General features: G+C 38.9%; 3 protein-coding genes and 1 long non-coding RNA gene across 12 annotated transcripts; 3 read left to right on the top strand and 1 right to left on the bottom strand.

Annotated features, from left to right (window-relative positions):
* Positions 1–388: 388 nt before the first annotated feature.
* On the top strand, positions 389–10,529 carry LOC149046980 (uncharacterized). Of its 2 annotated transcripts, XR_016185612.1 has the most exons (5): positions 389–1,777; positions 4,031–4,129; positions 4,490–4,525; positions 9,292–9,786; positions 10,120–10,529. It is a non-coding gene; the product is annotated as an uncharacterized LOC149046980 (long non-coding RNA). The 2 variants fall into 2 exon arrangements; XR_016185611.1 differs by having other exon boundaries at positions 9,292–10,529.
* Positions 4,452–16,308, bottom strand: LOC149046979 (uncharacterized). Of its 8 annotated transcripts, XR_016185608.1 has the most exons (6): positions 15,704–16,308; positions 10,527–10,615; positions 9,528–9,605; positions 6,172–9,424; positions 5,913–5,979; positions 4,452–5,415 (listed from the first exon to the last, which is right to left on the bottom strand). XR_016185608.1 is itself a non-coding variant. In XM_089202955.1 (5 exons), exons 2-5 carry the CDS (start codon positions 10,548–10,550, stop codon positions 6,788–6,790), a joined length of 171 nt encoding a protein of 56 aa, XP_089059081.1. In that variant the 5' UTR covers positions 10,551–10,615; positions 15,704–16,308; the 3' UTR covers positions 5,446–6,787. The 8 variants fall into 8 exon arrangements, 3 of the variants coding, with proteins under 3 accessions (XP_089059081.1, XP_089059079.1, XP_089059080.1); XR_016185606.1 differs by having other exon boundaries at positions 5,913–9,424; XR_016185607.1 differs by lacking the exon at positions 4,452–5,415 and having other exon boundaries at positions 5,446–5,979.
* A 149-nt stretch (positions 16,309–16,457) lies between these two features.
* On the top strand, positions 16,458–18,216 carry LOC149046978 (uncharacterized). The gene is made up of 2 exons (XM_089202952.1): positions 16,458–16,596; positions 17,211–18,216. The coding sequence occupies exon 2, from the start codon at positions 17,236–17,238 to the stop codon at positions 18,100–18,102; it is 867 nt and encodes a 288-aa protein (XP_089059078.1). The 5' UTR covers positions 16,458–16,596; positions 17,211–17,235; the 3' UTR covers positions 18,103–18,216.
* A 304-nt stretch (positions 18,217–18,520) lies between these two features.
* LOC149046977 (DNA-directed RNA polymerase, mitochondrial-like) lies at positions 18,521–25,420 on the top strand. Its single transcript, XM_089202951.1, has 9 exons — positions 18,521–18,762; positions 19,288–19,493; positions 19,960–20,150; positions 20,540–20,773; positions 21,790–22,065; positions 22,754–23,095; positions 24,111–24,199; positions 24,566–24,642; positions 25,027–25,420. The coding sequence occupies exons 1-9, from the start codon at positions 18,683–18,685 to the stop codon at positions 25,074–25,076; spliced, it is 1,545 nt and encodes a 514-aa protein (XP_089059077.1). The 5' UTR covers positions 18,521–18,682; the 3' UTR covers positions 25,077–25,420.
* Positions 25,421–25,927: the final 507 nt, after the last annotated feature.

Below are 25,927 nucleotides of genomic sequence, written 5' to 3'. Positions count from 1 at the left end.
AATCAAATGTGACAAAAATAAAATAGTTTGAAATAAATCAGTTGTAATAATAAATGTGAGTTTAAAACAGACCTAAAGAATTGATTTTGTCCCAAACTAGCAATTTTCACATTTTCCATACATGTTACAGAAGTGGGTATGGTGATTGTGCTACTCATCAAAGTGGTTGCAATTTAGAGGGATATAATTAAATAACTGTTTCAGATCTTACTAGAGTACCTTTCTATACAATATCATGTTAATTAAATAAGTGATTTTTTTCTACCATTTTTGTCATGCTCTCTAAATCAAGAAGCCTACAGCTGTATCTGTATTGAGGCACTTTCAACGTGATATGATTGATTTATTTTTAATAGTTATTAACCAGTTCTCATTGTTTCTTTCCTAGGTAACCGAAGTGCTTGTCTTTGGCTGGTTGTTGAACTTGTACCTGCAACTTAAAAAAATCCTGAGTCTACAGAAAAGAAAAGAGAAGTGACAGAAAGCTGAAAGGATCTTGAACTGTTTGCAAAAGATGGGTGACTAATGGCTGACCCACATGGCTTCACCCATAAAGCCTCTTCCTCAGTCTTGATCTGTGATGCGACAACTTGGTCTACCAAAAAACAAAGAGAAGTGTGTGAAAATTGTTTTGGAAACTGGACTGTTTTGCTGCACTGAACAGGTCTCAAACTGTATACAAGAGATGGGTGACTAACAGCTGATCCATAATGGAGTCAGCTTCACCATTAAGTCTCTTGCTCAGTCTTGATCTGGGATGCTAAGACTTGGTCCACCAAAAAACAAAGAGAAGTGTGTGAAAATTGTTTTGGAAACTGGACTGTCTTGCTGCGCTGAACAGGTCTCAAACTGTATACAAGAGATGGGTGACTAACAGCTGACCTGTAATGAAGTCAGCTTCACCATTAAGTCTCTTGCTCAGTCTTGATCTGGGATGCTTGGTCCACCAAAAAACAAAGAGAAGTGTGTGAAAATTGTTTTGGAAAGTGGACTGTCCTACTGCACTGAAAGGATCTTGAACTGTGTAAAAGGGATGGGTGACTAACAGCTGACCTGTAATGGAGTCAGCTTCACCCATTAAGTGTCTTCCTTAGTCTTGATCTGGGATGCTAAGACGTGGTCCACCAAAAAACAAAGAGAAGTGTGTGAAAACTGTTTTGAAAACTGGACTGTCTTGCTGCGCTGAACTGATATTGAACTGTGCATAAGAGATGAGCGACTAATTCTTAACCCACAATGGTGTCAGCGTCACCATTAAGCCTCTTCCTCAGTCTTGATCTGGGATGCTAAGACTCAGTCTACCAAAAAACAAAGAGAAGTGTGTGAAAATTGTTTTGGAAACTGGACTGTCCTACTGGGCTGAATGGATCTTAGACTGTGTACAAGAGGTGGGTGACCAAGAGCTGACCACAATGGAGTTGGCTTCACCCATAAAGTCAGCGTCACCATTAAGTCTCTTCCTCAGCCCTTATCTGGAATGATAAGACTTGGTCCATCAAAAAAAAACAAAAGAGAGTGAAAACTGATTTGGAAACTGGACTGTCTTTATGTAGTGTAGAGATCTTGAACTGTGTATAAGAGATGGGTTTCTAACAGCTAGCCAATCATGTCCCTGATGTATTGAAGAAGCTATACCTATAAGATTTTCGTTGATCCCCTTTGAAATACTCTGACGACAAAATTTTGAATTGCTCCATTTCATCATGAAATTCAAGGTAGAAGCAGTTGGATCCAAAGGGATGACCTAATGTCAAGAGGAAGGACATTCCGGAGGAAGGTAACAGTTTGTCTTTATGTTTTTACATCTTTATGTTTCCTTAGAATTATATTATTATTCCAAAAGTACACCAATTTACCCTATTAAGGCATCGGAGAATAGAGCAATAAAGTGGGCTGACCGAACGATCCAAACTTTGATTTATTTGGTTTCCGTTTTTTTAGGCGAACTTTAAAGTGCAAAGAACTCTTTTGTTGTTCATAGGGAACACTCTTATAGTTTCCTTTGTGTTGTTTTCGTCTTTCCCGCACGCCCTGTACGATTGACACGATGCTCAGATAAGCCTGTAGGGTGTATTTCGAAAACTACCGGCCAAAATGCCAGAAAATGAAGTAATGGTGGTATAGAAACTCCCTTACTCAATTGTTTAACATATAACACGTGTCAACATTTTTTCATTTTTGTTTTTCGCTCGTCCCTAAGAGGCCCAGAAAAAAACTACGCAAATTCCCAAAATTTCCGCGCTTATTATAGGTAAAATAATTGATTAGATGTATATGTATTGCGCAGTACATTCGGCCTTTCAAGCGTTTGTATTCAACTGATCTGGAGATATTCAGCCAACTAAAATAGCTACACTTAACTCTAGACTGAATGCAGAACTGGACTTTGGACTGGAAAATAGGACTAACAAAATTGATGATTGTGAAGAATTGTTCAAGGAATTGAGAATTGAAACATCATTTGCGGTTCTCATGTTTTCGTAGGGGTGTTCTGATGAATTGACTCTTCGATCGGTGAGAGATTCAAAAGGCGACAGATTCGAAAGTATACGCATGCTTAGATGCCGATCTCAGCGAAGTTTTATTCCATAGCGTAATGTTTTGCGACAAAGAAAATAGGGATCTTTCGAGTAAGATTTACCGCGTTTCCTTCGGTGGAATTTCCGAAGATTTGCTGGACCGTTATACATATTTGAGCCCTCCCAAGTGCCTGTTGATGAAAAAAATTTATAAGACCAAATTTGAGATAGAGGAAGAAAACACAAAATTGCAAATAGCGAGGAGCTGCTTTTGTAACTCCTATTGTAAAAAAATTTGAGAGATTTCACCGAAGCAAAATGAAGAAAATCAAAGGCAAAACCAAATTATCGCTGGCGAGCGCCTCCCTACATGGAGTCTTAGCTTAATAACGAAAATCATTTTGATAATATATACCACAGCAAACAGTAGTTCGAACACTTCCCACGTTGCCTTTTGATGGCTTTTAGTGACCTTGAAAAGCGAATGCGTAAACATTTTCTAAAAAACAATTACGCTGGGGCGTCAACATTGAGCAAAAACCCTATGGAGCCTCCTAAAGATTGCATATAATGCTATTTGCCAGTCTTGCCCTTCCATTCTTAGTGAACACTCCAGTTTCGATTCTCAAGCATATCTTTTCAAATCCTTCTATGATAAACTCCTAGTATAATGGTAGCATGGACTAACAACATTCTGTGGAGAAAGTATATTTTGACGCTTGCATACATCCTGTATAGTTGAAAAGTTTTTATCATAAGCTGTTTGACAGAAATATAACTGTTAATTATCAAACAATAATTATTTGTTCAAAACGGCATCATTATTCAAAAACATAAATCCAAAGTCCAGTCAAGAGCAGTCCAGCATTTCTGGCCGAAAAACTCGAATATTGAACTACTAGTCCATATCGAAAACAAACCAAAGTTGTGGGGTACTTTGTAAAAAGCCACCTCAACGGCTCTGGCGTTTCGGACACTGGACCAGTTGATTCAGATTTGGAATTTCGTTATCGTCAAGTGATAAACAGCCCTGTGAAAGCGAAAGAGGGGTTGTTACAGGTTTTCATCGCAACGCGTTTAATTTGTCATAATTAATGTACACCAATTTTTCTCTTTCTTTTTCAAGGGTCTCGCGTATTTCAACTTTTTTTCGGGAATAACTTACGTCAAGTCATACAGAATAACTGTTGTAAATCGTACCTCTTCAACCCTTAAAAAAGTTTATCCTTTCCATTTCGATAAATGTCGAACGCACTTTGATTTTTCCATGAAAAAAAAAAGATTGGTAAAAGAAAATTTCTTTGGCTGACTTTGAATTCTTGACTTGTGATCGTGTACTAATCCATTGCGCCAAGTGATCAAGCAATGCAAAGACAGTGAAAAGTTACCGTGAAAAGCATGTGTTGCTTTTTGTTAATTAGCCAACTCGCTTAACTTGTTATTGTTGAAGGAATCAAATTTGCATGTTGTCTTTTTTGTCTTTTTTTTTTTGCATACTCCTTATCCTCAAGGTAAAATTAGAAGAAAGCGGAGACGAAGTCTGAGAAGTGAGGTGGCTTTGGTGACGGTTTGCTTGCAAGTTTTCCAATGAACATGGGGAGAATGCTCGGGTAAGTTTTTAGCTTTATTTTATTGTTAATGCCCCGCCCTGAAATCTTCGAGAAGCCAACTACTTCATTAAGCGACGGTTGAGACTCACAAATTTGAAGGAAACCTTACTGGATTATTTCTTAGCAGTGAAGCTGGTCTGGACATTCACATTTAACTTTGATGAGAAATGTTATTTTAAGTAGAACCAGTCAAGTTATTTGAAAATTTGTTTCACCTTTCACCTAGTTTTTGTGTAGTTGAACAGAAATTTTAAATCCTGTTGTGTTATCAATGTCATTAAAAAGTACATTATTTTCAAGAAGATCCAGCCTTGAAGACATCTTTTAGCATCTTACATATTTTATTGCTTTCCAATACAGCGAATAGGTAAAAGGACCAGGATACTGAATATTCTGGTGAGTATAACTGTTGTGGTAGTGTTGAACGGAAAATTATAATTCTCATCAAGAGATTATCAGTTTATATTCTCTTGTTCTCATATGATGCCCTGTTTAATAATATTATAGAAAATTGAGTAGTTCGTTTATTTCTATTTGTTTCGAAGGTATCTCTGCCCGAAGTTACAATCAAATATTTCAACCATGAAAAGAAGTCTAAAAATCTTCGCATCTTTGTTCTTGTGGTTCATCCAAACAACTTTAAGTACGGACGGACATTCTCGTTGTATTTGAAGCAAAAAATTTTCCATTCTCTTGGCGGGAAACACTAATATGGCTTACTTGGAACTCTAGTTTACTTTTTAGATGCCGCGAGAAATGACTATCTCAAGCAAGATACCAAGAAAAGGTATCAATCACGGAAGAAACGGAAAATCGGGGGTCGAGTGCCCCTCCACACCCACCTCTTATAGACAGTTGTTTTGTAATATGAGACTAGTTTAACATTGTGGTACGAAATATTGTGATAAGCATGCGTCTTACAACATGAATGTGTATTAAAAAATGTAGTTACCACAAGGATGAACTTGTCTTAAATTACAAAATAACTGTCTACATAAATTGACCCTCGATTTTTTGTTCCTTCCAAGGTTGACTCTCCTAAGACGCTTGGTTGAAATGGTCTTTTCTTATGACATTTGAAAAGAAAGAAAGAGAGCTTCGAGCTTCGAGCTTCGAATGTGCTATTTACACATTTCCTGCCAAAAGACTTAAACAATGTTTCTTTATAGATGCAAAATGATGCCCATCCGTACATAACGTTATTTTAGTGCACCACAACGACGAAGTTGGAGGAGGTTTTTAAACTCCCAATTTACACTCCTTTTCCAAAGTATCTTGTAGTCTATCTGAAAAAATAAAGAGAAGCAAAATAAACATCTCTCACATTAGTCCTTTATTCTGTAATATTCCATCCAAAATAAATTAGAATTTTCAAATCAAAACCGGCTTCAGTTTACAGTAAGAGCACTACACGAGACAATGCGGAATGATAGCAAATTTCTCCCTCCTTTTCCTAGACCTTTCTTGGACCTTCTGTTCTCTCCCATCCTGAAGTTGACACAGATGATATTAATCGCTTTGTCAGCAATACTTAACATGGAATAAATCATCTGTTAGCAACTGCAAAACAATTTCAAGTCTGCAGTAAGTGTTCTCTATAACTTCAAAAAGCTAAAAAAACAGCTAACTCTAAAGACAGCAAGAATTACTGGAAAAATTCAATGCTTCTGGTACTAGTTTAGGGTACTTTACTCTAGACGAAACATAAAAAAAAGCAACTTTCGACGAAGTTACAAAGGTCTTTAATCAGGCAGTTCAACAATAACACACTTATCGCACTCACTAAAATATTAAGTATTTTCTTCTTTTACCGTCTTCTTAAACTTATAATCTTTGCGGGATCATACAATCTGGGCGAGGAAAAGTAAGAAAAATGTTTGTAAATACAGAACTCTAACACTTCTGGTTCAATTTGATAAAGATGTTCAATCGTCGCTGATAGTTAAATTAAAGGAAAATGCAATTTTGTAAAGGTTGAAACTGGTACAGAATAACAAATTTCAGCTCAAAGGTTTACACAATAAAACATCACTAGTACTCACCGGATCCTACGAGTATTCCCTTCTTCCAAAACCATTCATGTTAATTTTTTAAATATTTGCGGTTCCCAAAAGGCGAAAAGTAAGAGAAATAGTGAATGGAAAATAAAAGGTCCTAGTTGAAAGAATTCATTATAAGACGACACTGAAATTATTTGCGGGTGGGAAAAGAAATTTTTTACAAAACTACACTCTTCAGTTCAGGAAGGTAGACATTGACACAATAATTAGAATCACTGAAAAGTTGAGTCTTCTCTTCTTCCTTGACCGTCTTTTTCAATGTGAAAGCTGCGATAACTGAAAGGGGAAAAGGATGTGGCAAAAAAAACAACAACCACAGCAATTCAATTATACTTGGAAATAGTTTGCAGTTATGCGAAAATGATTCAATTTAAAGATGCAAATTCACTGAATTCTAAAATAAAAGTTAGGAAAAAGGAAGAAAATTTCGATACATCTGTTTACAGTCAAAAACAATTTACTGAAAACAATACTTGAACTATTTGTTCTACAAATTTGAGCTCCATTTAAACATAATTACACAAGGTTCCTTTTCAACCATACTCAAAGGTTTGAAGCATTTCTTCTTCCTTGACCCCCTTCTCAGACTGGTTTTCTTTCAAGTATCTGAAAGGAAGAATGCAAGAACGATTAATGTGAACAAAAAATTGTGGGAATGATCATTAGTTAACACCTGGGAGAGGAAGGGGGAGTCAGGGGGGGCAGGGGGTTATAGATGTGTCACAACAACATTTATCTGATTCCCTCATAAGACTCTGTAGTACTCTAATGAGGCCCCACTATATCCCCCTCATTTAAAAAATGCTCAAGACGACTGATCCCTTGCCCATTCCCCCTTAAAACCAAGTGACCTCCAAAATCTTCCAAACCCCCCCTCCCCTGATAGTTGAGGCCTGGTGATCAACTGTTTGTTTGAAAATGGGTTTAATTTGCATGTGAATGAAACTTATAATCAAATGAAAGGATCAACACCAAGACTCGTTTTCAAAAAGAGGTCAAAGGTATTTCGACTGTCATGTAGGGAGTTGCAGCATCTTTACAAAATACTTTTAATGGATGGAAGTCAAAGCAAGATACACATTTTCATAAAATATTGCTACAGCTCCATCATATTCTACAAAAATTTGCCTCTTTCTCCTTGGTTGCCTTGTCATGTGGCGAGAATCTCTGATTTCGATAAAACTTAATTTAGATCCAAACAATAAAAGATTATAAACTCTTAATATTCTCTTGTTCGAATACAAGCAACATGGCCTCCGTTTGCTACATCATATAATTTTGAACAAGGTTTCTTTCTTCCTGGCCACCAAAATTTTTATCTAGCGATCATATTGAGATTTTAAGTCACCAGAGGCTGACTTTGAGATAAACTTAAGCCCTAAATGAAATATTGTCCAAAATCAGAACCTTTGTTATCACAATCCAGCATGCTAGAAAAGGAAATGTCAGTAAGTCAGTCAGTCAGTCAGTCAGTAGGTTAATCAGTCAGTCTGTCAGTCAGTCAGTCAGTCAATCAGTCAGTGAGTTCAACAGTAAGTCAGTCAATCAGTCAGTAAGTTAGTCAGTCAATCAGTAGGCAGTCAGTAAGTCAGTCAGTCAATCAGTAGGCAGTCAGTAAGTCAGTCAGTCAACCAGTAGGCAGTCAGTCAGTCAATCAGTTGGCAGTCAGTCAGTCAGTCAATCAGTTGGCAGTCAGTCAGAAAGTCAGTCAAGAATAAATGGGGTTAGTGTTAGCTTTTACTTGGGGCAGAAGAGCACAGAACACGTCATCACGATGGAATGTGCTACACAAAATTAATCACCTTATAGTAACCGTGAAACGTGAAAATGTTTGATGTGTAATAAGCTTACTTGCACTTATCTTAACCTGGTAGTGTGGAAGTGTGGAGGTGTGAAAGTCAGTCAGTCAGTCAGTCAGTCAATCAGTTAATCAGTCGGTCAGTCAAATCATCAGTCTATCAGTCAGTCAGTTATCAGTGAGGGAGTCAAGTATTCAAACCGTCAGTCTGTCTATCTATCAGTCAGGTTGTGGTTGGTCAGTCAATCAACCTGGCAGTCAATAGCTTGGTCCACTTGTAAGTGAACCTGACAGCCAGGCAATCATTCAGCTAAATAACAGTAAGTCAGTCCATCAGGTCCATCAATCAGTCACTCAGTATGTCAGCCAGTAAGGAGTTAGGCAATGAGTCAAGCAGTCAATCAGGTAGTCAGCTACTTAGTCAGTTAGTTAGGCAGTCAGTCATGTAGTAAGTCAGTGAGTCACTTAATGAGTAAATAAGTCAGCCAGTAAATCACTCAATCAGCCTGTACAGTGTAAGTGCTCCAGGCAGTGTTAAGCCAATATGAAAGTCAGTAAGTTAGTTCAATGTTCAGTGAGTCACCTACTCAATGAGCCAGTCAAAGGGGGCTAGTCTCTAGCAGTCAGAAAATTGAGTCGATCAACCATTTATTCTGAGGAAAAAATACAGCCATACCAGTGAAACTGTTAGTCTGTGTCAGGCTAGCTCTATGTTTGCCACTATTTCAATGTCACTGTTCCTGTCTGTTTCTGAAGGGAATTGTTGCCTGAAAAAACTTGTTTTGCTGGAAAATGCATTTTATGGCTGTTTGAGACAGTTGCACCAATGACACATATTCCTATAAGCAGTGCCTGTTTGTCAGTATCCAACACTCATTTAGAAGTAGCACTTAAATAAAAATGGTAGTCATAGGAGGACCATGTATTACTGTATCTATCTTAAACCCTAGATTACCTGACCTGATTCTAATTTTAAAGTCCTTCCCCCTCATATAATTTTTGAAGAATTTGCTAACTCTTGCTAAAAGTCAATGTCCCAAATACCACTATGCCCTACATTTAAGTCCTGTTTAAGTCTGTTAGGAGTCAAAGGTTTAATAAATAAAAAATATAGTACAATGGATTTTTTTATGCTTGTTAAAATTTGGAATTCATCTTTGTATGGGTTATCTATGTCTGAGTTACTTATAGCTTTTCTTAATTTCGTGTTTTTTTCTTCAGTTTTTAACAAGATTCTTTACAGTCGAAATTAATTAGTATGGGGTTGGCTGACTCTAACTGAAATTCTCTTCTTTCAAACGCAGATATTTGATTCCAGCCCACATGGTTACATGTGGAAAAGTAATGAACGTGTGCCAGGTAGCTGGCTGTCATACTTATCTTCGCCAGGAAGAAATCGCGGCGCATGACAGCTGCTCCACTTCCCGTCATCTCAACCTAATGGAGCAGGAAAGATCAAAGACTTTGTGGGAAGATGCTTTTTATTAATTCTAACCCAAATCGTCAAACCCGGACGCAAGAATGGAGTTTTATTAAGTACAATTACGACGCTTTGATTTGTTTCCGGATGTAACCTTATTGAATTTATTTCCTCCGCAGAATCGTCTCCTTGTCGTACCTATAAGAGGGGAAGAAAAAGCAGTCTTCACTTGGAGGATTCCGCCGGACATGCACGGCTCATTGGGGTCACCAATTTTCCCAAAATTTAATAGGAAGTGTAAATTGCTACTGGACAAGCACAGGAAGAACCTTCGGGTCCACTACATCCAAGGGGTGGATCCCATTTCACTACTAGCAAGGTAACTGTTTTGAATTAGAATTTTATGATTGGGGAAATATGTGGATTTGGATGAAGATCGAAAGTGAAAACATGTCATAAATTTTTCCTTTCAAAATTTACATAGTGCTAAGTGAAACGGAATATTCTCCTGTGTAAACCGTGTAACCATCCTCGCGTAGGCACTACAACGAAATGTATTCCTGACTCGTCAGATTGCTGAAAATAATTATTTCGCTCAATACAAGGTAGAGCGAAACTTGAAATCAGGTTAGAGCGCCTAAGAACCGAGTCATGGAATGTCTTGAAAACCGTGTGATAAAATCTCTAACAACTAAGGTTTTTAATGTTTCAGGGAACCGGGATATCCATTTTTTATCCATTTTACATCTCGTGTCTGAAGTCGATTTTTAAGCAAGTTGAGAGTAGAGTTGGAAATATAAATGCAATCGAATACGTTACGAGAAGAAGTATTTTGCTCGTTGGCAATTTTATTCCTAAATTCGTTATTTATTTTTAATTGCAACATCCACGGGATTTGAAGGCAGACACCACCAAGGAAAACACAACATCGACGGAAAAATTATCAGTCAAAGGAACGTGTACATATTATATGTGAAAACTGTATGGAAAGTTGTAAAATTTCTAAAATATAACAATCAGGAGCTCATGGTCCCGTCTGCTCTCGATCGAGACATATTCAGTACTGATTCTGATATTCATCAAACCTTACAGTGACTCGATAAATAAAAAACCACTTACTTCTCGAGCCAGTTCTTTTGTCATTGTTCATTGACCTAAGTCGCCATACAGTTCTTCAAAATCCGTCGTCCTCCATCCCAAACACTCGCCTATTACAGGTATGAAAATTCATTTTGATAAACTTCAACATGAAGCAAGTTTAATTTATTGATGAATTGATTCATGATAAAATTAACAGCGTCCCATTCTGAGAGTTTTCATACAGGATTAAAGAAATGTATCAAAGAACAGCCCCCTCGCTGTTTTAAGCCTTGCTCAATTACAAGTGTACTGAGCTCTAAAATCTTAGATCCGGCGCTTGCCAACGATTGTGTTTCCTTTCGGGAATTCAGCATAAATGAAGCGGTAAATTTTCTCAAAATACACCGAATAAACCAAAGGAAGGGACCAGGTTACCCTGAAAATGAGTTCTGAAATAATTTCAAACAGTATTATCTCGTTTATAAGCGAAAAATTTACGCAAATCCCAGGCGTTTTGATCGCGACGGGAAAACCAGCGTAATGACGTCCTGAACTTGTTGGGGAGAACGGCACGCTAACACCAGAAGTCGAAATAGAGTCGTGTCCAGACTATCCGCGCGCTTTCTCGTTCTGAAATGACGTTCCCGTCCCCTTGCTAAATCACTCTATTGTCTCATCACGACAACTCCCTGATCATGAGTTTCAAGGCGCGTTAAAAAAAGGTAGTTTAAACATATTTATGCAAACAGAAAGTTTAGAACCGGTGTTTAAAGACAGAATATAGATGCGGGAAGACATGACGAGCTTTGCTCAAGAAAAGAATTCTCACCAGGGATGCGTAAAATGATCCATAGGCTTGTCAAAGTAAAGCGAGAGGGCTCAATTAGCAAGTGAAAGCGAGGTGTTTGGCTTCGAGCGTGAAATTAATTGAAGTTAACAATTAAAATGTAAACAGGCGCGAGGATCCGCGCGGCTTGCGCGTTAGGAGTGCTACGTAAATTTAGGACTCTTTTGCACAATTTTCTCTTTGGAGATAACTACGCATTCATGGCGTGAATGGCAATTTTCATAATTGTAGAATGATTTAGCGACAAGAACGGCTTAGCTAAGCCGTAGTGTGTCATGGCATTTGAGGATAGCCTGGTTGTAGTGCGTGACATGACTATCAAGTAACAGTTATTGTACCCAGCATGTTTTGTTCGTGATCTACAGATTTATTGGTTTGTGACGCAAAGAGCGATTATCTGTTCTGTCACGACAATACCAAAATCAAATTGTGTTAGCCAACTTATATTTCACTCTGATCAGACCTTTGACCCTAAGTCAACATGGAAGCCGGTGAGCCGCTCGGTAAGGACCTTGTTTTCAAGAGAGATTTCGACTGCAGTATATTCTGGAGATACAAGAGTATCATTTAACACTTGAAACGATTGGGCAGATATTTTGATAATACTTTTCTGGCGTCCATACTGAGGAGCCCTTTCAGTATAAAATATCATTTTAGTAAGTCCCAATCATCAGGTAAGCGCGGGAACTTATCCCGCGAAAATTCTGTGCGAAGGTACGAGTATATTCGGCGGTATCTGCGAAAAGGGGCCATCGTTCTTTCCTTAAGGTAAGGTCTTAACTGTGTAAAACTTCGCGAGGAAGAAATTCTACTCGCTGGCCTGTCCAATTTGGCTTTTAGATAAGGTTGTATGCCTGATAATTTCTGTCTAGAGCTATATGATGACGCGCGATAAATCTCGCTGCTTAATAACCTTTGAGCGGAAAATGATGATGCCCAAACCATTTAATCAGCAAAGCAAGGTTTACCTTTACTTCTGTGCTTTCGAAGCAAGAGAAGGAATTATTTCTGTGATAGTTAGGTGACAGATGCTTAAGATCACATGGTGTATTATCAAACTGTTGAAACCTAACATGAGCAAGATGAACTAATTATGGAATGAACCCTGACATCACAGCTCAAATATTCCTTCCCTATAAGATGACGCGCTCTTGGCAGGTTAGTGTGTTTTCTTACTAATCGTACTGTACTATTTCGCACTTTCGAAAGCAGAATCCTGAAGATACTCTCGTTCTTTTGTTATTTCTTACCCACTCTCTCGTGTACTCAGACTTATCTCCGTGAGGGAAGAACCTTCATTTTTTAATTTTTTCCCGGTTTTGTCATTCGTATGTGAGCTGTTGTTATCTGAAGGCAGAACCTTTCCTTTTTTTTTCACCTGGTTCTGTCTCTCTTGGGTAGTCAGTCCTGTTTTGGCTGTTGTTATCTGAAGGCAGAACCTTTCCCTTTTTTTCACCTGGTTCTGTCTCTCTTGGGTAGTCAGTCCTGTTTGGGCTGTTGTTATCTGAAGGCAGAACCTTTCCTTTTTTTTTTCACCTGGTTCTGTCTCTCTTGGGTAGTCAGTCCTGTTTGGGCTGTTGTTATCTGAAGGCAGAACCTTTCCTTTTTTTTTTCACCTGGCTCTGTCTCTCTTGGGTAGTCAGTCCTATTTGGGCTGTTGTTATCTGAAGGCAGAACCTTTCCTTTTTTTTTCACCTGGTTCTGTCTCTCTTGGGTAGTCAGTCCTATTTGGGCTGTTGTTATCTGAAGGCAGAACCTTTCCTTTTTTTTTCACCTGGCTCTGTCTCTCTTGGGTAGTCAGTCCTATTTGGGCTGTTGTTATCTGCAGGCAGAACATTTCCCTTTTTTTCACCTGGCTCTGTCTCTCTTGGGTAGTCAGTCCTATTTGGGCTGTTGTTATCTGAAGGCAGAACCTTTCCCTTTTTTTTCACCTGGCTCTGTCTCTCTTGGGTAGTCAGTCCTATTTGGGCTGTTGTTATCTGAAGGCCGAACCTTTCCTTTTTTTTCACCTGGTTCTGTCCCTCTTGGGTAGTCAGCCCTATTTGGGCTGTTGTTATCTGAAGGCAGAACCTTTCCCTTTTTTTTCACCTGGTTCTGTCTCTCTTGGGTAGTCAGTCCTATTTGGACTTTTGCTATCTGAACGCAAAATCTTTCCTTTTTTTTATTTGGTTCTGTCTCTCTTTGGGAGTTGTTTCATTTTAGACTGTGCGTTTTCATCCTTTGACAAACTAATTTTGAATTGCGACATAATTAAATTTACTTGCCTTGATTTTTTTTCCTTTGCAGATTTAATTGATTGTTAACCGCGAAAAGCCGTGATGAAAAAGCAATGTTTGTTTAAATAGAAAAAGATAGTTTTCCTGTTTAGATGACCAACCAACCTTAACCTAATTACACATCATAAGTACACGTTCCGTTGACTGGTAATTTTTACGTCGATGTTGTGTTTGCCTTGGTGGTGTCTGTCCTCAAATCCCGTGATTTTTCAATTAAAAATAAATAACGAATTTAGGAATAAAATTACCAACGAGTAAAATACCTCTTCTCGTAACGTATTAAATTGCATTTACATTTCCAACTCTTGCTTCAGACACGAGATGTAAAATCAGTCATAGATTGTAAAAGAGATTTGTGAGTAAAAAACTTTTTCTACTTGTCTTTGTTTATTTTCTCGCAGCCTTATACATGAGGTTCGCTGTGTTCGCAGTGGCGCGCCAAGAAACCCCAGCAGGAAAAATTTTTTTAAAGATGTTACTCCTTTAATGATCTCTTTAAAGTATATTACTTCCTTAGCATTTAGCCAATTATATGGTGCCGGCGGAGGGTACAAAAAAACTCCATTATATATTTCTTTACAGGCTAATATTATCGGAAAAAACCCAAACAAACAAACAAAATGAGTTCTGTTGCGCTGTGTGATCCATGAGTGTTCTCATCGCGGTTAGGGCTTGCTGTTATTTGCGGTATTATTTTCCGGAGTGGACATACCATTACTACATTTTTGTTAGCGTTTAAAAATCGGAAACACATGGTTTTGGTAAAAAAATTCATCTTTTTCAACACTTAACGACTGTCGAGTTGTGTGTATCAATAGAGTGGGTCAGCAAATTTGCATTCTATGTTGCGCAAGGGGCAAGAGAAAATGGTTGACTCCCCGCGAGTGAAGCTGACGCTCTAGGTCGATGTCGATCCATTATTATCCTTTGTAAACAAAATTTCGATCAAGGAGTTAAATTATAAAATTACTTTGGCTTACATTGTGCGCTTTAAAGTAAACTTGAGTTGTTAGATCCACGCGAGGGTTCAACCTTGAAAAATGCAATCACGCGAGTGGAGCTGACATTAACGCGTGTCCCTATCTGGAAAACATTCGTATTGTGACAAGAAGGGTCTGCTTTAAGGTTTTGGGTTACTCTCGCCATGCAATTTGGACGCCGAAAAGTGCCAAAAAAGTAATTACTGAAAATTCATCCGCAACACCTCGGTCGTTCTGTGGGCGCGAAGTCAGTTCTTCTCTTACAGTTAATAATTGCCAGGCGGATCTCAGATCCGCCTCAGCCTCATTTGCATAAATTCTTTTGGTGAGCAAAGCTCGTCATGAATAGCACGTAAAGACTGATTGTGGGAAGGAAAAGTTAAAGGTCGTTGAGGAACACTAAAAGATTCGTAAAGAGAATTAACGAAGCATAAAGAGTGTGGGTAAAGAATGTTAAAGGTTCGTAAAGAACAGTGAGTAAAGATGCGTAAAGAATATTAAAGACAAGTGACTGTTTTGTTTCACTAACATTGCTAAAGGAGAGGTTCTGTGTATACGCCTGAATTACTAAAAATGGTCTTCTGTGATATATTCGGATATAGAATATGTTTTCAATAACTGCCCCGTGGGGGTTTGACCTCTATTTTCACTACTGTAAGTTGTTTGTTCAATATCAATTGTAAACGAAGGAAAAAGTCAGGTAACTTCGCAATACACCAATGAGATAGCTCCGAACATGTAACAATTAACTTTTTTTTACCGGCAGTGGTTTCGGGTGTCAATTAAACGCCACATCAATTAGTTACATAAAACAACCATTATAGCGGCATATTTAGAACTTCGCCTCTGTCGTAAATGTTAACTGTAGCTTACTTACTTGCTCCTGTGTTTCAAACTCGACAAAGCGACGAATATAATGGTAATTTTCATTCTAAAATTTGCAACTAACTCTGCGTGAGACGCTTAACACCACAGACGGTCCAAGCTCCAGCTGTGAGATGATCATTTTACGCAATAACAGTCATGGCGGAATTATAAGAGTTTGTATGGGAATATTTACGACCACTCTAAGGAATAAAAAAATACGTCAAATTCTCAAAACAAATACCTCACCTTACTTCCACAGCGTATTGCTTGTTATCTGACCGCTTACTTTGATAAAAAGAACGCATTTTAGCGAGTTATCCATTTCGAGGTTTTCAGTTCTGTGTATACGCCTGAATTGGTAAAAAATGGTCTTTTGTGATATATTCGGATATAGAATATAGTTTAAACATATTTATGCAAACAGAAAGTTTAGAACCGGTGTTTAAAGACAGAATATAGATGCGGGAAGAGAATAGCACGTAAAGACTGATTGTGGGAAGGAAAAGTTAAAGGTCGTTGAGGAACACTAAAGATTCGTAAAGAGAATTAACGAAGCATAAAGAGTGTGGGTAAAGAATGTTAAAGGTTCGTAAAGAACAGTGAGTAAAGATGCGTAAAGAATATTAAAGACAAGTGACTGTTTTGTTTCACTAACATTGCTAAAGGAGAGGTTCTGTGTATACGCCTGAATTACTAAAAATGGTCTTCTGTGATATATTCGGATATAGAATATGTTTTCAATAACTGCCCCGTGGGGGTTTGACCTCTATTTTCACTACTGTAAGTTGTTTGTTTAATATTAGTTGTAAACGAAGGAAAAAGCCAGGTAACTTCGCAATACACCAATCAGAGAGCTCCGAAAAATTTAGGCTTAGTGATGTTGAACGATTCTATTGTGTAGAGCTACTTACGGTTCCTGGAGGTGCAACGAAATTTAGCATTAGATGAAAACAAGTGAGAGAATCAGGTGATTCACAATGGACCAATCAGCAAGCGCTGAGATAGAATGACAGCTTACTCGTGACTATCACGTTATGGACGAGTCGGTGCGTATAAACTGAAAGTTCAGAACGTCAAAGGCACTTTACATCTCTTAATTCCTTTGAAGCTGGACTCTGAGCTTGATACAGTTAAATTTGGTAAGTAGGTTTGAGTTGATAATCAATTTAGATTTCTTTCAAGTTAAGTTGACAATAACAAACGATAATTGTATAGCTCATTTAAGTTGCTCTTCGAATTAGAGCTGGTGAAGCGTTTTATTGGGCAAGCGCATATGCTGAACTAGTTAATAATGGTTTGACTTCGTTCGTTAAGGATCGCTTCAGCATCGATGTTAAAATATTTGTCCGAATGAGCGAAATATCTGTGGGCACTAAGGAAAATTCTCGTCACATTTTGTAACAGTATTTTGGAAAAGGTTTAGATATCTATAACCTATATTTGTGGTACTCATCTCTCCGTTCGATTGTCTTGCAATGATGTTGATCAGAAAAGTGCCCTCGAAATGAATTAAACAGATACCTAGATATCCCGTGTGGAAACAGCTTTCTTCCGTAGCGATCGTCATCTAGCTTTTTCGAGGTTCAAATCTAAAGATAATTTGCCTACTTTTGACTAAAAAAGGTTCAAATCTGAAGATATCTTGCCTAATTTTGATTAAAATGAAATTTGATTATTCAGCAGTATTTGCGTTCGTTGGTGTAAAATCTGCAATAACATTTTGAAACTGGTCTTGAATGCTTTTCATTCACAGCAACCTAAAGTTCCCTTGATCGAAAATGGCGACAGATGAAGAGATCATCTCGGAAGCTGTAAAGGGGACGTGGGCGTATATTAAAAAGAACGACCCTGAAGATTATTCCAAGCTCGTTGCAGACAGTGAATTGAAAGATTCTATCACTGCAGAAGCTAGGAAAGCCGCCAAAGAGGAAGTGGAGCTCTCTCACGAGTTTACCTCTCAACTAGATATCCCAGATATCCGTAAGCGCCTTGAGAAGCATCTAACCGAACACCGAATCAGCTTGATTGAAAAGGGGCTCACCATTCCAACATTCTGCATGGAAATAAGCATGACAGACCATGGCTATTATCTGGCGCAGTTCACGAGAGAAGGACATGAGTTTCTACCACCCATTAAGCTGGAGACGGTTGCTGCGATCGACTGCACCTCGTTTCTTCAGTACGCCAGTATTGTGGTGGAGGGGGTGCTGCTTGTCGTGCAGGCAGCTGGTATCGAAATTTCTGTAAGCGAGGGTACCATGAAAGCCACCATCGAAGAAACCGAGCAAGCAATTGAAAATTCTTCAAAATTCCAGGAGGCGATAAAGAAGTTTATCAGTTCATGGAATGCGGCGGAGGGCAATAGATATGACCAGGCTAAAGCCCTTTTCTACCTCGTCAAAGATACCTACGCAGCTGGATTGCTGTGGACCATCATCAAGAGTTTGTGCCGCAAGATGGCATGGTACGACTGGTTGGAGACTGCAGCAAAGGTGACCGCCATGGTCATAGCAGCCTTTGCAACGGAGGGAGCAGCGCTAATAGCAGAGATTGTGTTGGCCTTAGTGTCTGCTATTGACTTCGCTAAGAAGATCGTTAATGTGGGAAAACTTGAAGAAATAAAGGAAAGTGTATCGAAAAAGTGATCTTGTACAACGCTAACTTACTGTACTACTTTCCATCTGATCGAATCATATTATAAAATCAATTCATTCATCAAAAATTGCCATGTTAGTGACTCTTATGACCATCCCTTTTAAGTACATTGAAAGCATTTTAAATAAGTAGATATTCAGATATATAGGTGGAGCATATCGTGACATCCCGATTAACGGCTGCGAGGAGGCTATTCATTGATCAGTCTAAGTCTGTCCCAGTCTCCTTCACAACCGTTGTTTGGTCTCGTCACGCAACCGCTCTCTTTCCCACCTGGAAGAGAACGCGTTGCGTGACAAGACTAAACAACGGCTCTGAAGGAGACAAAGTCAGTCTATTCCCAAAGTTGATTTGTCTGTTTGAGGATAATGATAAAAAAAACCAATTATTTGTTGTGGTTTTTTCACAGTTGAGCTCATTCGCAGCACCGGCGATGAAGATGGTCAATATGACAAACTTCTGGAAGAAAAGACAAACAAAGAGGATTTGGTGGCCATATTTGACTCGCTGAATTTTCTTGGAGGATGTGCATGGAGAACAAACAAACGAATCTTAGATCTTGCCATCCACATGTTCAACAACGGCGGAAATGAGGACTTAGCAGTACCGGGGCCTGTTATTCAACCGGAAGTGGATTCCATATCATCCAAGTGAGTGTTAGTTCATGGCCGGGTTGTTCAAATATGGTCGAGTTAACCTTGGCTTAGTGTAAATTTAAGTTTGGTTTGTAGATTTTGGTTAACTTTGAAGAAAAGGTTACTGTTGACATGGTTTTTAACTTTCTTCAGTTTTTTCAGCAATGAAGCCTTGAAAACTTTTAGTAAAAAGAGACCCTTTTGTGCAAGAGTCGCGTACATAATGCGATAATCTCTCTAGAGAGTCAATTATTTCCAGTTGTTGATGTTGAATTAAATATATAAAATACCGTAAACTGGTTTCCGGATTTTGAAAAAGTATTAAAAACGAAACTCCTAATTAAGTTCTGTTAGAGGCTTTCCATCATTTCCTTTCATTTCACCCTTTGCTGGGTGAAATGTTTACTTGCAGGTTGGATGAACTTTTGTCTATGTGGAACCATACTAAAAAAATTTTCATTGAATTATGAGATATTTGTACATAGGTTTTATTAATTCAATACATCGTACCTCTCACAGTCTGTATCATTCATTCCTCAGGACTGACGATTTACAAGAGAAAAACAAATTGGTACGTGAGAGGAGATTAGCCAAGAAGGTGGCTCGTGAACAATATTCTCTGCGCATGTCCGCGCTGTATAAACTTTCTGTCGCAAATCATTTTCGTGATCACGTGTTCTGGCTGCCAATCAATCTGGACTTTCGAGGAAGAGTGTATCCCATTCCCCCACATTGTGCGCATGTCGGTGAGTACTGATTCTGCTTTTGTACGTTACGAAAAACATTTGGGTCATTTTCTGCATCGCACACTTTACTTGTGGGTTCGAAACGCATCAGGTTTCACTCGTCCATTGGAAAAGTACTTTTAACCCTTAAATCTAAGACTGACTGGCTTCTAATTTCTGCTTACCATATCATCCCTGAATCAAACCATTTGACGAAGCTGTTGAATGTTTCACAAATTCTCCTTTTCAGCGCCTTAGGAAATGTATAAAGAATAGTATGGAGAACATGATTACTGATGTTAGGGTGTAAAGGTTAAACAGAATAAGATAGACGGTGAATTTTTTCCTCCGCATCAATAATTTCGAGCAATCCCTGTCTGGTATCAAGGCTTTGATACCAGATTTTTTTGATACGATTATTTTTCTTCTTTCGTTTGTGGGCGTTTTCCTTCTTAACCTCAATTTTATTAACTTTGTCTCTGTTAAGGGGATGACTTAAGCAGAGGAATGCTTCAGTTCGCTAAAGGAGTTCCTCTGGGAGAGAAGGGCCTGGACTGGCTCAAAATACATTTAGTGACGTTGCACGGTGCCAAGAAGAAATCATCTTTGCAAGAACGTTTGGATTACGCCAATGAGATCATGGATGATATAGTGGATTCTGCTGAAAACCCTCTGATGGTAAATACACCAATTGCAAGAGCAGAGAAGAATTCTGATTGGTTATCGAGGGTGAAAGTTAACCTATCAGCTGTAGCGGACGTTGATCAAGAAGCTGTCGTCTCGAAATTCAATGAGCTTTTAGGATCTGATAGCAAATTCTCTACAACTTTAAGTGATGTATATTTTCCTGAAAAATGATAATGAGAGCGAATTTCAATAAGTGCTCATAATAATCCAGGATTACATTGGTTTTGTTTTATTTTTACTTTTGCTTATTGTTTGGTTCTATGAAAGCCGAGAAGAACTTAGAGGGTTCTCTCCACTTTAGCGAGAGTTGACACTGATGTTCAGATAAGGCATTTTTTCATATCTGTGCCCTTGGTGGTAACGTTCCTTTCCCGTTACAGGGTCGAGGCTGGTGGAAGACAGCGGACGATCCGTGGCAAACGCTGGCCACTTGCATGGAGATCGTAGACGCTATGCGGTCCCCAGACCCCGCGCAGTATATTTCCCATCAGCCAGTTCACCAGGATGGCTCGTGCAATGGTTTGCAGCACTACGCTGCCCTGGGCCATGATAGTTATGGCGCAAAGCAAGTCAATCTGATGCCTGCTGATCGACCTCAAGATGTTTACGAGGAGGTATTTTAAAACAAACCGTTCTTTCGCCAACTAAGATTGTTTTAAACTTTTCACTTCGTAGATCTCATAAGTAATTCTCCCTACTGTCTGCTATAAAATTCTCATGATGTTAATTCGAAGAATTTGGTATTGGGTGAACTAATAACCCCATAAGTGATATTTTTGTCTCTATTCTCATTACTTATGAGTAGAAATTCCGTCCAGATTTCATGGGAGTAAAACGGTTAAAACTACCTTTAACATTAATCGCGTTAAGCCTTAACAGAAGCTTATAAATAATATGTGAAGGCAGTAATGTGTCTGTGGATGGGCATTAGGGACAGCAACGCCAGAAAAGACGTCCATTCAAAAATGAATTTAAATTTATAGTTCGAATTTCGTAAATGGCTGACTGTGTTTACCGTCTCGAACGGCGCCACACCTCAACTTCAGTTTAACGTATGTGAACAGCGTTGAAATCCATTTAGAAACTTAAATAATTTGCCGTTTGGCTTACCGTACACAGAGCACGGAAACTGTGTTGATTTCTTGTTGTTGTAGTAACGAGGACGGCTTAGAAATGTACAAAATTCTAAAGCACACCTACTTAGTTATTGTTCTACTCATTTGATCTTTTGTATCGCCACGTCTTCCTTTCCATTGCCGTCTTGGGTTGCTTAAGGTGCGTACTCACTGAGCCTCGCATTAAGGCTGTTAGCATATTACGGTGAACGCTCGCCAATAACAAATTTGGCTCAGGTTGTTTTTCCGAACTTAGCGTCATTTTAAGTTCAATGTTTTATTTTCATTCTCGTTTTACATGGTTCCTCTCAAGGTTCTCTAGATTCTCTCTCTTAGACTCTTCCTATGACTGGTCATACACTATGGTTTTCTTCTTGGGCACTACATATAAATTATTCATTTCAACTTAAATTGAAGCATTGGTTTTTTGAGTTTAGGAACTTGATATGTGTAGAACAGACTAAACGCCCTAAACTGCACAACATGTGTTCTATAACTTGTTTTCTCTCCTGTAGGTAGCAAAACTTGTCGAAGGAACTCGAGCACGTGACGCTGCCGACGGTAACGAAATTGCTAAGGACCTGGAAGGAAAAGTCACGCGCAAAGTGGTTAAACAAACAGTGATGACCATCGTTTACGGCGTCACTTTCGTCGGCGGCCGACTACAGATCGAGAGACAATTGCGAGACTTAGATATGGACCCGAAGCTGGTTTTTAAATGTTCTCATTACCTGGTGAACAAGGTTTTTGCCAGCATCGGAGAGATGTTTACAGCAGCAAGTGCCATTCAGGTTGGTTTTGTTTTAGAGATACTTGGTGAGCACTACGCGAATTGAAAAGTGATTTTGTTTTCCCCAGCCTTGGCGTGAGATGCAGAACTCAGAGAACAGTGATTTATCGTTTTTTTACCTTTTTTTTTTCATTTTGTACCATTTTTACCGTTTTTGAGAAATATTTTTGCAAACTAAGTCCAGTGCCATACGAAGAAACATTTCGTGAGGATTGCAAACATTCTCGGGCTGTTACTGCATTAACTGAGCTGCGTTGTAATGATCATGAAAGGTAAAGGACTCTTAGTTGGTCTCAGGTTGGCAAAAAATAGATGAGACCTACACATCCTGAGACTTACTTAACCCCATGATGTCTCCCACGAGTGACCAAGACTGAATTTCTCCCAACTGTATCAATACAATACCAAGCAGTCCAGTCATGAGAATAAAGAAGAGTATCAATTTGGGGATTATTAGTTGATCCAACGACGAATTCTCATAACTAACATAAGAATTTTAAGGCAGAGAGTAAGGAGAATTACTAATGAGATCTTGGGAGTTAAAGGCTTAAACAGTGTCGATTTAAATCTACTTCATGTGTCCTTAATTTAATCCAGGGAATAGAGACACTTTCTAGCAAGCTTTTAGGTTTTTTTTAATTTTATTTTATGTTTTTATGCTAATTACAAGTTAATTCTTTTTCTTGCAGAACTGGTTTGCTTCATCAGCCACACAAATCGCCTTAGTTGGTCACTATGTAGACTGGTACACTCCCCTGGGACTGTATGTCAGACAACCTTACTGCAAAAAGCCTGTCAGACACTCCATAAAAACTAATCTTCAGTGGTTACTGTTAAAAGTGAAAGGGCTTCCTGATATTCCGCCCGACTCGCGGAAACAGCGCGGGGCCTTCCCGCCAAATTTCGTTCATTCCCTAGACTCCACGCACATGATGCTTACCGCGCTGTATTGTCAGCGGTCTGGGTCGACTTTCGCGTCTGTACATGACAGCTTCTGGACTCATGCGGCCAACGTGGGTGTCATGAATCGAGTAAGTTAAACGGAATTGACAACCAAGCAGGGACCTTATTTAGGGGAATCCCAGAATATAATCTTTGCCGGAATAGTACTTGCGCATCATTCTCTGTTACAGCTATAAAGTATACTCATTAAATGCCCATGTTAGAACTGCCTGAACATGCAAGTATGGAGCACCACGTGTCTTCGGAACGGTAATCTCAGGTCACAAACGCTGCTCGCAAAGGATTAACATTTTCTTAAGGTTACCTAGATGAACGGGCTCTTTTATTCGTTGGGTTGAAATTGAAGGCATTGCAAAACTCTCACTGCTCTCGACGAGGAGGAGTAGATTTTAATGAACTTAACTATAAATAGGGTTGCTTACTGTGCATGGTAGTCCTATGTAGTTCCTTTTGAGCAAGTTCTGTAAGTTCTATTGTTCTGTTGTACCTGCATTGGCTTCTTTTTTTTAAGGAGATTTTACATCGGAGGAATTTATCTAAAAATGTTTGGATACGTCGGTTTGTCATCTGCTTTGTGACAAAGAATGTACTCTCTTAAAATTGTTGTATATTCTTAATTTAGTTAATTTATTGGTATTCATATTTGTTGTTTTTTTTTTTACTGACTGGCTGACTGACTGACTGGCTGACTGACTGACTGGCTGCCTTAGGGAAAGACTGACTGGCTGACAAACAGACCGACTGAGCGAAAGAATGACCGACCGAATAACTGACTGACTGATTGACTGCCAGAGGGAAATAATGACTGACTGATGGCTGAGTGAATAAATGACTGGCCGACCAACCTAGTGATTGAGTGAAAGAATGACTGACTGCCTGTCGACTGCCAGAGTGAAAGAATGACTGGCGGACTGTCTGACCAACTAACTGAATGAGTGAAAGAATGACCGGCTGACTGACTTACTGTCAGACTGGCTGACTAACTGACTGAGTGAAAGATGACTGGCAGACAACCAGACTGATTTATTAATAAACCGACAGATTGATTGATTGACAGACTGATAACTGTTTTGCCATTTTCAGATTTGCCGCGAGCAGTTTGTCACACTCCACAGGGAACCCATTCTTGAGGAACTTCAAAACCACTTCGAGAAGAATTATGCTAATTTGAAGTAAGATGATAATTGTTTCTCGTTACGTCTCTTACTCTGCAGTATCTTATCAATCCAAGGTTACAGCCTGAAGAACTGCGTTAACCCGTTGTGTTCGTGGCTGTCTTGTCGTTGCGTAGCTGAACATGTAACATTGAGACTAGACTACGATTATTCCCTTCTTTTCGGCGAAGTCCGTCGCACGGGTCCAAAAAAATTCAGGGAAAAAGATTGATGTTTGCGAGTCGCGCAGAACTCTTTGTATTAGACGCACTAACATCAACTCTTTTTTGACTTCCGAAAAGGAAGGACTGTTCGCGGTTGGGACAGGAATTTTTTTGTTTTATTTTATTTTGACGCTTAATTAACAGGACACTTTTGTTACAGGCTTAATCGTCCGTTGAAATCGAAAAACTCGAAAGTGGAAAGAACGCGCGTATCATTTGATGGACGACCTGAACTTGGTAAGTTTTTGAACGGCGTCACAGAAGTTATCCTGATACAAGTGCAAATGAGCATTCTGGAGATGATTTTTTTTTAGTTTTATTCTACACCATCACGATTCTTCAATAAACTTTAACATTGGCGATTATCGTCGCGACTCTTTTTCAAGAGAAGGTGTCTCTTTGGGCCACCCGCGCCTTTTTTTTTAACCTGGGGGGAGAGGAAGGGGGTTATTTTTTTCCTTACACTAATTTTTTGTTTTTACCTCACCCTATCCTTGCTCCTGCCGAAAATTTTCTGATGGCCTTACAGCTAGAGTGATATCATTAAAAGAGAGCTTTTCTCTCTACTTTAAAAATGACTGATCTAGTTGTAATTCTTTTCTCTTTTTCACGATCTTTCAGGTGATTTTGACATCAACGAAGTCCTGCACTCCACTTACTTTTTCTGTTGATCAGCAAAAGAATTGAAGGACTCGATCAATCAATGAGATAATGAAGAATCAGTTTGTCTCATGAAAGGATCAGCCCTATTTGGGTTTATTTGAAATCAATCGACACTTTAGGATATCACGTAACGAACGCATTCGGAGGAGAAAGGCTTCGTCATCAGTCTATGTGAAGAAAACGCCATCTCTTGGTCTACTGACGCTTATTTATGTTTGCTCTTGGGCACAGTAAATGAACAATATCACCATGGAAACCATGATAATCCCTTTTCTCAAGTAATTTTGCATGGCCCAAGTACTTCAACGCGAAAAAAAATAAAAATTTCAATTTTTTATTCGTTACAAAGAAATGAAGATTTTGCTCATTTCTTGTCCTGTATTTAATGTTTATACAAGCGAACTTTTCTGAGTGACGAACAGATATATTATCATATTCTTCATGTAACTGCCACGACGGTAAATCACCCTGAGTTTGAAAGTGGTGCGCACGCATTCTATCCAAGTTCCTTGTTTTGAGAAGGCGAGTTCCGTTGAAGGGAAGAGCCTTTCTCTCCCCCCCCCTTTTTCACAACACCCCTTCCACTTCCATTGTTACTCTCTTACCAAACTGTAGGATTTCTCAGCAATGAAGTAAAAACCGTTCGCGTTCCGATTTACTACGCCCTGACGGGAGGAAGATTTCCTCCGGCTACAGAGCGTATGAACGACCTCGCAGTCCTGGTGAGTTCGAATGAATGATCATTACAGTAAACGAAATCTTATAACAACTTACAAGTTTCATAGCTTATCCAAAACAGACAACAATCATGCTTTGATTCTTACACAGTATTTGTGTCCTAAGAGGATTTACGTTTAAC

This window comes from Pocillopora damicornis, chromosome 4, assembly GCF_964200805.1.
Source record: "Pocillopora damicornis chromosome 4, jaPocDami1.2, whole genome shotgun sequence".
Lineage (NCBI taxonomy): Eukaryota > Metazoa > Cnidaria > Anthozoa > Scleractinia > Pocilloporidae > Pocillopora > Pocillopora damicornis.
This window is presented reverse-complemented; position numbering and strand designations above follow the sequence as displayed.